Below are 13,887 nucleotides of genomic sequence, written 5' to 3' on the forward strand. Positions count from 1 at the left end.
GTTGACAAAACATCATCCTCTGTGACAGACTGGTCAGCAGCAAGTTGTGTTGGCAAAACATCATCCTCTGTGACAGACTGGTCAGCAGCAAGTTGTATTGGCAAAACATCATCCTCTAGGACAGACTGGACAGTAGCAAGTTGTGTTGACAAAACATCATCCTCTGTAACAGACTGGTCAGCAGCAAGTTGTGTTGACAAAACATCATCCTCTGTGACAGACTGGTCAGCAGTAAGTTGTGTTGACAAAACATCATCCTCTGTGTCAGACTGGTCAGCAGCAAGTTGTATTGGCAAAACATCATCCTCTGTGACAGATTGGTCAGCAGCAAGTTGTATTGGCAAAACATCATCCTCTTTGACAGACTGGTCAGCAGCAACCTCTGTGACAGACTGGTCAGCAGCAAGTTGTGTTGACAAAATATCATCCTCTGTGTCAGACTGGTCAGCAGCAAGTTGTGTTAACAAAATATCATCCTCTGTGAGAGACTGGTCAGCAGCAAGTTGTGTTGACATAATATCATCTTCTGTGACAGACTGGTTAGCAGCAAGTTCTGTTGACAGAACATCATTCTCTGTTTTTTGAGAGAAAAAAAATATTATTAAATAACATTGCATTATTTTCAAATTTTCAAACAGCAATAAATAAACTTAACTTTTAAAAATCTTCAAAATTGACACTCCTCATTTCTTTTTATTTGTGTGTCAGAAATTTTCAGATATTTTTTTTATTGATGTCATGCCTATGATCTATACCAAGGCAGGAATATGACAATTGCATCAATTTGTCTGATATAATTGAGCTTTTCATTTTGTGATTTGATTAGGGATAAACAAGAAACTCAAAACCCAGAAGGTCAAAATCATATGTAATTTACAAAATTACACTCAAAGTTAAAAAATCTAAAATAAAAGGGAAAAAAAAAGAGTTAATATTGCAATGCTATATTTAGCAGCCTAAGTGAACAGCTCAAATAAATGAATATTTGGTATTACCACTGCAGGACAATTTCAATTTTTTTTCTATATTTGTCTACACTTGCATTTCATGAAGTCTTTTAGTTATTTTTTTTTCTTAATTTCAGAAGTGACATATAAAGTTTTAACCTTTTTGGATGTGAAAAAAACATTTAAATTAAATACTACTAAGGTAAAATAAACCTTTAAGATCAGCTAAACACATCTTCTCCAATACTACAGAGCACCTTTGGGTTGTCTGAAAACAAATTATTGAAAACTTTTTCAATTATGTATGCATGAATAGTTTCTTGAATACCTACATTTGGTGAAAATAAGCTTGGCATTTAAAACAAATGTTTTGCTTGCATATAAAGATATAAAGGGGATAAAATAACAGAGTTCTAATTTCCTCCACATAACACTTATTTAAAATTTCTAAAGGACATAAATCATTTAAACCAGGAGCTCCGCAGGTCGCAGATTTTTACGACCGCACAGGTCAAACATTGAACAGTTGGGGCAAGTATGGACACAACATTCAAGCTTGATACATCTCTGAATTTGGATTGTGATCAAATCTTTGACACAATATGAGTTTCTGACACAAAACAAATGTCAAGATCTTACAAATCTATTGCACAGTATTGTGCAATTAAAGATTTCTTCTTCAAAAATGTGGAATTTGAGAAATTTGGGGGAAAAAATGAAAACTACTACCATCCCCCTTTTTTTGCCAATTAGTCCAAAACCTGACATTACTTTATACATATTTTACAAGTAGTGTAAATGAGGTAAATGCCAAACATACCCAACATTGTATGTTAAATGTTTTTGCTCCCTTACACTGCTTTTAAATTGTCATAATTGTCCATTGACCAGACAATCCTAGTTTCCCCCCTTTTTTGCCCCTAATTCCAAAACATTTTGAGCCATAACACACCCCCCCCCCCCCCCCCCCTGCCCAAGTCAATACTAACCATCCCTTCATGGTATGGAAGCTTATAGTATAATTTCAGAGGGATGCATACACTTAAACATTAAACACATGTTATTGTTTGAAAACTACAAAAATGCTTATTTCGGCTTCTAATTCCTAAACTATTGAAACCATAACTCCCAAAATCAATCACAACCTTTCTTTAGTGGTATTGAACCTTCATGTAAAAATTTATAGATATTCATTCACTAAAACTAAAGTTATTGTCCGGAATCTAAATGTGTCATCTGACTCTACTGTGGTTTTGAAAATCATGAAAAAATACATATACCCAAATAATGATAGAGGTCAAATTTGGTTAAACACATAGATGAAAATAATACATATACCCAAATAATGATAGAGGTCAAATTTGGTTAAACACAGGACCAATATTTTAATAAAAACACCAGGATGCTATCTTGAACAGTTAATCCCAACAAAGTACAAACACTTCATCAGCCCCTCATAAGGAACATTTATGCAATGGTTAGTTTCATTCCATTCAGTGGTTCGAATCTCTAAAAGAAGACCTCTGTATGCAGATCATTCTAAATTTTTGAAACAATGATCAGTTTGGCATTACATGTAGCTCACAAATAATGAGTCTTAGGATAGCAGAAGGGCAAAAAGTAATTGCCTTGAAAATACATGGCAAAACATATTCCTTCTAAGTACTTACTTTTGAAGTACTTTGCCTCCATGGAAGGTCATTTACACCATAATCGTACAAAATTTCAGTTCCAGGGGAAATATCCTGTACAGCATATATAGCAACCCTTGGTATGGTGTCTACAATGATCCTTCTAACTCTGGCATTTTGGCAACTTTTTATGCCATCGTTTACGTACTTTCCGATTCTTTTAGAAAATGTTGCATCAACACTACAAAAAATAAGTGCATATAAAATCAAGCAAAACTGGTGAAATATCATAAAATAAACTAGAGGCTCTTAAGAGCCTGTGTCACTTACCTTGGTCTATATGCATATCAAACAAAGAAAACAGATCGTCATATGGATTCATGAAAAAAAATTGTGTTTAGGTGATGGTGATGTGTTTGGAGATCTTGCTTTACTGAACATTCTTGCTACTTACAATTTGTCCATCTATAATGAACTTGGCCCTTAATAGTTCCAGAGCAAAATATTTTGCAAAAACTAATGAAAATTGTTAATAATTGACTATAAAGGGCAATAACTCCTTAAGAGGTCAACTGACCATTTTAGTCATGTTGACTTATTTGTAGATCTTACTTTGCTGAACATTATTGCAGTTTACAGTTAATCACTATCTATAATAGTATTCAAGATAATAACCAAAAACGGCAAAATTTCCTTAAAAATTACCAATTCAGAGGCAGCAACCAAACAACCAGCTGTTCAATTCATCTGAAATTTTCAGGGCAGATAGATCTTGACTTGATAAACAATTTTACTCCCATGTCAGATTTGCTCTAAATGCTTTGGTTTCAGAGTTATAACCCAATATCTACATTTTCTACTTTTAGCCATGGTGGCCATCTTGATCTGTTTGCCAGGTCACTGGACACATTTTTAAAACTAGATGCCCTTATGATGATTGTAGCCAAGTTTGGTTTAATTTGGCCCAGTAGTTTCAGAGAAGATTTTTGTAAAAGTTAACGATGACAGACGACGATGGAGACGACAATGACGCCAGACGCCAAGTGACAAGAAAAAGCTCACTTGGCCCTTTGGGCCTGGTGAGCTAAAAACTGCAAAAATTTTGTTAAAACTACCAATTCCGTGGGTTATTTTATTCGTCTGATAATTTCAGGGCTGATAGATCTTGACCAATTCAAAAATTTAACCCCATGTCAGATTTGCACTAAAAGCTTTATTTTTTTAAGATATAAGCCGAAAACTACATTTGACCCCTATATTCTATTTTTAGCCATGGTTGCAGTGTTTGTCAATGGATCAAAACTTCGTGTAAAATTGTCTTTAAGGGGCAATAACTCCTTAAGGGGTCAATTGACAACTATGGTCATTTTAACTTGTTTGTAGGTCTTACTTTGCTGAACATTATTGCTGTTTATAGTTTATATCTATCTATAATAATATTAAAGATAATAACAAAAAAACTGCAAAATTTCCTTATAACTACCAATTCAGTGGCAGCAACCCAATTACGGGTTGTTTGATTCTTCTGAAAATTTCAGGGCTGATAGATCTTGACCAATTGAACACTTTTAACCCGTGTCAGATTTGTTCTAAAAGCTTTAGTTTTTGAGATATAGGCCAAAAACTGCATTTGACCCCCTATGTTCTATTTTTAGCTATGGCGGCCATGTTTGTTGATGAATAAAAACTTCAGATACAATTTAAAAACTAGATACCTTAAGGAACATTACCTTAAAGCTTGAAGGAATTTGTCCCCGTAGTTTCAGATGAGAAACTTTTTTAATAGTTTACGACGACAGACGCCGACGGACGCCAAGTGATGGCATAACCTCACATGGGACACTTCCGAGCCCTGGTGAGCTATAAATCAGCCCAATATCTGAAGGCATATACGAAAAAAGTCTGTATAACAGTGTTTTTCAACAATTTATCAAAGTCCAAAGATGACCTTGCAAGGTACGCAAAAATCAAATATACCGGTAATTATTCTATTACTTATAATAGGTGGGAATTCAACATCACAAAACCTTTTTAATCAAGTAGTCACTGAACCATGAAACTGAGGTCAAGGATATTGGTCATGTAACTGATGGAAACTTTGTAACATGAGGCAGTCTTCGTCTCACAGTGTATAATACTTTAGCTATTTGACCAAAGATGTTTTAAAAAAAAAGACAAAAAGAATTTTATGTCATCTTTTCCTATTTTTGATTGCAATTATAAGTCTGTTTTAACTGTCAAGAATACCCCTTAAGCGGACAACTTGAGCAGTTTATTCTTTAAATTGCTGTCATTGAATATCAAGAAAGGAAATAAATCCCGAAATTGATATATTTCTGGTATGTTCCAATCTGTCTTTTACTACAGATATTGACAACGAGTATATATTACATTTTCCCAAATTTACCGTTGGAAAAAATATGTAAATAGATTTTTATTTCATCAAATCTTTTTTTTTTTTTTGGTATTATTTTTATTTTTTATAAATAATATTCTTTACATCCAAGATGTTATTTATAAACAAGTGTATGAGTTTAGTAATGACTATTAATTACCTCCACCAAAAACTTTAACCTTCAACATGACAGACAGGCAGACAAAATAAAAAACGGATGCAGACCAAACAACATAATGCCCCTAAATGGGGCAGAATAAATAGGGCATAAAAAGAAGCTGTTTGATGACTAATTTTAGGGTATTGTGGTAGAGGGTGTTTGCTTTTTTCCATCAATAAACAATAGCCATGTTTAAACAATTAAACACCCTTGGCTTGTAGGTTGAAGAGTTTATTGGGAAATCTGTGAAAGTTTTATCAATTAAACATGCCTTTAATTGCAAAAATTTGAATTGACTTAGAGTGCTATAAGTGACGAATACCAGCTATGTAATGGAATGTAGCAGTCTCTTGACAGATAGAACACTACTTATTGACAAGAAATACATAACGAACTGTAATCTTTTAAAATTTAATGCTATTATGAACCAAAAACAGAAATCTAAACTTCGAAAATTGTGCCAATTCATTTGAATTACAAGAATTAATTGTATCAGGATGCTGTTATGAAGTCTCCCAAACAAAGCTCCCATATTCATTTGATTTGTTTAATTGTCCCATACAAGAATATATATGGTTTACGGGTTGGGAAACTAGACCGTTTACAAGTTTTCAAACAAGAGAGGGTGTGGTGACCCCATATGGACTTCCCTTTAATTATTTCATTTGTTTTATTGTCCCCTACAAGAATATATATGATTTAGGGGTGGGGATCTGGACTGTTTACAAGATAATAGCACATTCTCAAATTGAATGGGGTGGGGGTGACCCCAAGGGACTTCCCTTCAATTTCATTTGATTTATTTCATTGTTCCCTACAAGAATATATATGGTTTAGGGATGGGGATCTGGATCGTTTACAAGATTATAAAACATTCTCATTTGAACGGGGTGGGGATAACCCCCATGGATTCTCTCTATATTTCATTTGATGTGTTTTATTGTTGCATACAAGGATATACATGGTTAAGGGGTGGGGATATGGACAATTTACAAGTTTTCAATAAGAGGGGGTGGGGTAACCCCCTATGGATTTCCCTTTTATTTCTTTTCATTTGTTTTATTGTCCCCTACAAGAATATATATGGTTTAGGGGTGGGGATCTGGACCATTTACAAGATAATAGCACATTCTCAAATTGAATGAGGGGGGGTGACCCCTAGGGACTTCCCTTAAATTTCATTTGATTTGTTTAATAGTCCCCTTCAAGAATTTATATGGTTTAGGGGTGGGTGATATGTACTGTTTACAAGATAATAGCACATTCTCAAATTGATCCCCCTTTATTTCATGTGATTTGTTTCATTGTCCTATGATCATTTCTGAAGACTGTGTGTGTTTATCACTTAAAGTTTTCAAGTTATATTCATTTGAAAATTTTCAAAAATAAAATATTATAGGGTTCTATAGTAAACCCCTTCCTACTTTCGGCCCCCCAAAATACCCCTTAATAGACCTCAATGCACAAACATACGATTGATGGCTCACCTAGACATATTAATCTAACATTTTATGAAACCCTAAGTAAATCTGACAAGTGGTTTTGGAGAAACGCTGCGGACAAGTTCATTTTTTTAAAGTGGTGGAAGAAAAAGAAAAAGAAAAAATTAAAGGAAAAAGAAAAAGAAAAAGAAAAAGAAGCAGAAGAAGAATAATAAAAATAATAAGAACTGAGCAAAAACAATAAGTCTCCAAACTTTGTTTGGGAGACTTAATAAATGACAAACTGGATTCTCTCTGATGTTAACCTGTCGGCTATACTGATCATACTGTTGTAAAAAAACTCATATTTAATGCTTCCTCAACAAACGTACATATATGCAATGTAATGTAAACTAATGTGTTTTTCTGTATACCTTTGTCCAACTTAGGTGATACCAGAATAAAATGATATACTTACCACATTTCTTTTTCTGCAAATCTGAAGAACATGATGTAACTTCCAACGGAATTTGGATATTGTGTGAGCCGTCTTTTACCATCATTGCCACTTATCAATTCCCCATGATATTCCATTAGAAAGTCACCTTTCTTGAAAAACTTTGAAGCAAACACTCCTTTACCTAAATCAGATAAGACAATGTTTTTTTTCTCTCTAAATTTAGTTTAAAAAAAACACACAAAATCCTGGAATAAAAATATAACTGTTAATATCTGTGTCATTTAGTCTCTTGTGGAGTTGTCTCATTGGCAATCATACCACATGTTCATGTCATATTATCAGGTGAAAAAGAGAGTACACTTAAACCGCTAACTACTAAAGCAAGTTGAAAGTTGGAACTGCATGATCTGCCCCTTTTTTTTTTAGTGAATAAATGATTTATTGTTGAAGACTGCATGCTGACCAATAAGTGAGACATTTAAAATGTATTGTGTTTTAATGTTAATAGGCTGCTGTCTTGTTGATGTTTATAAAGAGGTTCAATGGGTAACCAGATGCTCCGCAGGGCGCAGCTTTATACGGCCGCAGAGGTTGAACCCTGAACAGTTGGGGCAAGTATGGACACAACTTTTAAGCTGGATTCAGCTCTAAATTTGGAGTGTGATTAAATAGTTGACACAGCATAGGTTTCTGACACAGAATGAATGTGGTCTAATGAACTTAAAATATTTTTTTTGCCTTTGAGCAATTCACTATGCTGTTGAATATTAATCCTCTCAAAAAAATGTTTGAAGAAATTTTCTTTTTATTTATGAAATCTGAAATGAGAAAAATTTAACCCCCCTTTTTTTGTCACATCCACCTTTCCCTTTTTCCAAAACTGATCTCAATTCAAATTCCTAATGGAGTTTGCAACAATAACTACTCATTTAAATACATCATAAAATATTAAAATGTAAAATAAAGTGCTTGTTATCACTGAATGGTAAAGATTGTTTTAATTTATCAGTTGGTAGTAAAAGTGAATATACATTGTATATTGTATAAAACAATGATTTAAGTTGATTCAACTACTATTCTGGACAAAGAAAGATAACTACAATTGAAAATTTCTTGCTATTGCGCAATATTGTGCAATTAGATATTTCTTGCTACTGCGCAATACTGTGCAATTGAAAATTGCTTGCTATTGCACAATACTGTGCAATTGAAGATTTCTTGCTATTGCTGAATACTTAATATAATAATTTTGGATCCTGATTAGAACCAACTTGAAAACTGGGCCCATAATCAAAAATCTAAGTATATGTTTAAATTCAGCATATCAAAAAAGCATAAGAATTCAATTTTTGTTAAAATCAAACTTAGTTTAATTTTGGACCCTTTCGACTTTAATGTAGACCAATTTGAAAACGGGACCAAAAATTAAGAATCTACATACACAGTTAGATTTGGCATATCAAAGAACCCCAAATATTCAATTTTTGATGAAATCAAACAAAGTTTAATTTTGGACCCGGATTTGGACCAACTTGAAAACTGGGCCAATAATAAAAAATCTGAGTACATTTTTAGATTCAGCATATCAAAGAACCCCAAGGATTCAATTTTTGTTAAAATCAAACTAAGTTTAATTTTGGACCCTTTGGACCTTAATGTAGACCAATTTGAAAACAGGACCAAAACTTAAGAATCTACATACAGTTAGATTCGGCATATCAAAGAACCCCAATTATTCAAATTTTGATGAAATCAAACAGAGTTCAATTTTGGACCCTTTGGGCCCCTTATTCCTAAACTGTTGGGACCAAACCTCCCAAAATCAAACCCAACCTTCCTTTTATGGTCATAAACCTTGTGTTTAAATTTCATAGATTTCTATTAACTTATACTAAAGTTATGGTGCGAAAACCAAGAATAATGCTTATTTGGGCCCTTTTTTGGCCCCTAACTCCTAAACTGTTGGAACCAAAACTCCCAAAATCAATCCCAACCTTCCTTTTGTGGTCATAAACCTTGTGTTAAAATTTCATAGATTTCTATTCACTTTTACTAAAGTTAGAGTGCGAAAACTAAAAGTATTCGGACGACGACGACGACGCAAGACGACGATCTTTGCAATACATGCAGTATATAAATTTTTGTTTCGTTAAACTCCCTCTCCCAGCAAACTGTGGCATGGAAATTTCTAGCTTTCATCTCTTATCATTTTCAAATATATATTGATGTCATGTGGAAAAGACAATTTCTAAATTAAATTAAATTTATTTAAATACCTTTAACATTATCAATTTGTCTCACAACAAATCCATCCTTATCTTGAGCCAGTTGAATATCTTGGCGAGCTTCTTCATCTGGAGTGCACTTGAATGTAGGAAATGAACAAATAATGTACAATATTGTATTTATAATATAATTAGTATGCCTTCATATATGTAAATGAGAAACATTTTGCAAGCCACTGCTTTGAAAATAAGAATGCGTCCAAAGTACATGGATGCCCCACTCGCACTATCATTTTCCATGCTCAATGGACCATTAAATTGGGTAAAAAATCTAATTTGGCATTAAAATAAGAAAGATCATACCATAGGGAACATGTGTACTAAGTTTCAAGTTTATTGGACTTCAACTGCATCAAAAACTACCTTGACCAAAATTTTTAACCTAAAACTCATACTTTCAATTTCTATGTTCAATGGACAGTGAAATTGGGGTCAAAAGTCTAATTTGGCTTTCAAATTAGAAAGACCATATCATAAACAACATGTGTACTAAGTTCCAAGTTGATTGGACCTCGGCTTCATCAAAAACTACCTTGACCAAAATCTTTAACCTGAAGCAAGACAGACAGACAGACAGACGAATGGAAGAACAGACAGACAGACGAACAGATGGATGCACAGACCAGAAAACATAATGCCCCTCTACTATTGTAGGTGGGGCATAAAAAAAAAATATTTTTGCCATGTGAATTATTTGATTATTTATGAGAATAAATAAGTATATAACTTCATTTGGTATATGGATTTTTTTTCAAGGTCTTTATGTCAGTCAAACAGGATTCACCTGACCTCATTAGGTTTTGGTATGTGCCAAGTCAATATCTCATAACTAAAGCAATAGGGCACTGTAGCGTATTGAATGATTGTAGAGTTAACATGTCTGTTTGGCAGGGTTTCATATGAACTGGACCTGATTGCATATGCCTGATTGTCATGGTTAATGGATGAATGTTTTAAAGTTTTCATGGTTTTGTCCAATAATCAGATTCTATATGAAATAGGTTAGTTATAATCAGTGTATTAAATGAATGTGAGGTGTACATATCTGTCTCCCAGTGTTCATCTGACCTTGACCTTAATTTCATGGTGGGTTTGTCAAGGCTCAGTTTTCATGATTATGGTTGTTACTTATATTCTTTAAGGATATAAACTAGAAGTAATCACAAACTAATATATCGTTGAAGCAGTCATTGCAGTCACTGTTGCAGGAAACAGCTTACCTATATTTCACTTTTTTACTCAAGGCAAGACAAAAATGAAAGTTTCAAGTTAATATTAACTAATGTGGGAATGAGGATTCATTTATGGGATTTAATCTGTTTTGTTAAATGACAAGAAATCAATGTATTTCTATTTTTATATTTATAGTTACCCGTAAATGTGTTTGAATGTAATTTGTTATAGTCTTGTTTAATTTATTAATAAAATCTTTATTATAAAATCAGAATTAGTGATGGTCTTTCCTTAAAAGTTAATTACTAAGTGATCAGAATTTTTATAGAACAAAAAAATTTCTTTATAATATAAGCAATATATTAGTTTTGAGCTTAATCACTTCTGTCATAGTTAAGAACACATGTGAAAAAAAATAGGTAATAAATTATACTTACTCTTAACCTCAAATCTGAAAACAAAACTTTATTCTCTGAAGAAAAAGGAAAAAAGTGTATGCACTGATTGCTTAACTGTTGATTGCACTTACTTGTTTTTTCTGACCACTTCTTGTCTTTTTTCTAAAAAAAAATTAGGTTATATAAAAGTCACTGATCAACAACTGTCTATTGCAAATTGGAAATACAAAATCTGATATCAATGAAATGACCTAGCTGAATTATATGGTCTAACAGAAATACTGATCTACATTATGGCAATCACCCTTTCAGATTAGCTCATGTCTGGCAGATACAATCATTGCTGGACCCCTAGGTAATACTACATATATTGTATTTCTTTTTTTAAATTCATTTTTCAACTCATACTAACAGATAAAAAATAAAGGGCTGCGCTTTAGCGCATGATACGCCCGTTGCTCTTTTAACTTGTCTTTTATGCTTTAAATGAATTTATATGATCAACTAGAAATATATATATACAAATCAAAAAAGGGATGTTACATTAATATATTCACCAAAGTTTCATAAAATCCCCCTTTTTTAAGTATAAAAATTCATTACTTAAGAAAACGTAAAATCTAAAATTTATAAAAATGGAAAGGGAGCTTATGTCAATAGATATAAACAATTTTTCAAAGTTGCATAAAATTTTGTGAAAGTGTTAGTTATTGTCCCAATATTGGAAAATCCCCCCTTTTTTAAGCATAAAAATTAATAACACAGAAATGTAAAATCTGAAATTATAAAAATTGAAAGGGAGCTTACAACAATAGATATAAACAATTCACTAAAGTTTCATGGACATTGGTGAAAGCCTTTTTGAGTTATTGTCCGAAGTGTTAAAAATCCCCCTTTTTTTTATAAATAAAGCCCCATAAATCCAAAACTTAAAATCTGAAATTTATAAAAATTGAAAGGGAGCTTACATCAATAGATATAAACAATTCACCAAAGTTTCATGGACATTGGTGAAAGCCTTTTTGAGTTATTGTCCGAAGTGTTAAAAATCCCCCTTTTTTTATAAATAAAGCCCCATAAATCCCAAACTTAAAATCTGAAATTAAAAAAAAACGAAAGGGAGCTTACGTCAATAGATATAAACAATTCACCAAAGTTTCATGGACATTGGTGAAAGCCTTTTTGAGTTATTGTCCGAAGTGTTGAAAATCCCCCTTTTTTTATGAATAAAGCCCCATAAATCCAAAACTTAAAATCTGAAATTTATAAAAATTAAAAGGGAGCTTACATCAATAGATATAAACAATTCACCAAAGTTTCATGAACATTGGTGAAAGCCTTTTTGAGTTATTGTCCGAAGTGTTGAAAATCCCCCTTTTTTTATGAATAAAGCCCCATAAATCCAAAACTTAAAATCTGAAATTTATAAAAATTGAAAGGGAGCTTACATCAATAGATATAAACAATTCACTAAAGTTTCATGAACATTGGTGAAAGCCTTTTTGAGTTATTGTCCGAAGTGTTGAAAATCCCCCTTTTTTTATGAATAAAGCCCCATAAATCCAAAACTTAAAATCTGAAATTTATAAAAATTGAAAGGGAGCTTACATCAATAGATATAAACAATTCACCAAAGTTTCATGGACATTGGTGAAAGCCTTTTTGAGTTATTGTCCGAAGTGTTGAAAATCCCCCCTTTTTTATGAATAAAGCCCCATAAATCCAAAACTTAAAATCTGAAATTAAAAAAAAAACGAAATGGAGCTTACGTCAATAGATATAAACAATTCACTTAAGTTTCATGGAAATTGGTGAAAGTGTTTTTGAGTTATTGTCCCAAGTGTGGACGACAGACGGACGGACGGACAGACGGACGGACAACGGTATACCATAATACGTCCCGTCTAAAAGACGACGGGCGTATAAAAATTGAAAAAGGATTCACTGCAGAGCTTTGAACTATGTACTATCTTACTGTTTGTATCAGGAAATTGCCTGAATATTCTTATCCGGATTTGCGGATTTATTCTTATATCCGATATTCAATTACACAATTAAATAAACATATAGGGAAGGGTTTGGTGTTTTGAAATAAAATTACAATAGCAGATATATTCTTTTAGCTGATAGCTGTTTAGGTGGAGTCTACTGTATAAAGCAGGATAAGATGTTTTTGTAAAAAAAAAAAAATTGTACAGAAAAACTATTCAATGATAGATGGTTTTTATAAAAAAAATTAAGTTCCCATTGATTCAACTCCACAAAGAACAAACTGATTCATGGAAAATAAATGATTTATATCAACATCCTGTTGACAGGTTTAATACATATTGAAAACAGGATAGTTATTTTTAAGTTTAATGAATCTGTAAACTTACTGTAAGGTTGTTATGGGAATTACTGAATATGGCCGTCTTTTCTGTCCCTCACATTTTCCATTTGTTTTCTTGTAAGGTCTTTTCCAAATGCTTTTCTTATTGAATTTGTCAATCTCCAGAGAAGGAAGCTTTACTGCTAAAAATAAAGAATATTTTTTCAAGTTCACTCTTCAAAATTTTTTAACATAAGTAAGCCATACATCTATTTCATTCAAACAGTGTATTATTTGTCCATAATGATAATGATATTGATTGGAATGATAAGAAAGGGATAATAAAAAATTTAGTTTCAGAGAAACCAACAATATTAATGCAGAAAGAATATTAAGGCAAATTTAAATGTAGGTTTTTTTCAAGAATTTATAGTAGTCTTTAGAAGACAATAAGTCTTCAAAAATAGTTTCTTTTATCAGAAATGCAAATGTTTATGAGATTCCTGCTTTTAAATAACAGCTGCAATAAAAGATGAACTAGAGGCTTTGAAAGGCATGTGTCATTCGTCTATATATACTTGCATCTTCAACTGTGGACACCAGTAAACAATTTAAACTAGAATATAAGGCCATGTTCACACCATACGCAGTGTACAGTAAACATGTTTACATTTGGTTTAATGTAATGTACACTAGTTTCACATTA

The 13,887-nt window shown here is 32.5% G+C and overlaps 1 protein-coding gene across 1 annotated transcript; it reads right to left on the reverse strand.

The window, feature by feature from the left end:
• Positions 1 to 686: 686 nt before the first annotated feature.
• Positions 687 to 13,814, reverse strand: LOC139505959 (N-lysine methyltransferase KMT5A-like). Its single transcript, XM_071295285.1, has 7 exons — positions 13,760 to 13,814; positions 13,249 to 13,384; positions 11,002 to 11,032; positions 9,291 to 9,378; positions 7,033 to 7,195; positions 2,618 to 2,819; positions 687 to 1,215 (listed from the first exon to the last, which is right to left on the reverse strand). The coding sequence occupies exons 1-7, from the start codon at positions 13,812 to 13,814 to the stop codon at positions 1,135 to 1,137; spliced, it is 756 nt and encodes a 251-aa protein (XP_071151386.1). The 3' UTR covers positions 687 to 1,134.
• Positions 13,815 to 13,887: the final 73 nt, after the last annotated feature.

Source organism: Mytilus edulis, unplaced genomic scaffold (assembly GCF_963676685.1).
Source record: "Mytilus edulis unplaced genomic scaffold, xbMytEdul2.2 SCAFFOLD_1026, whole genome shotgun sequence".
Lineage (NCBI taxonomy): Eukaryota > Metazoa > Mollusca > Bivalvia > Mytilida > Mytilidae > Mytilus > Mytilus edulis.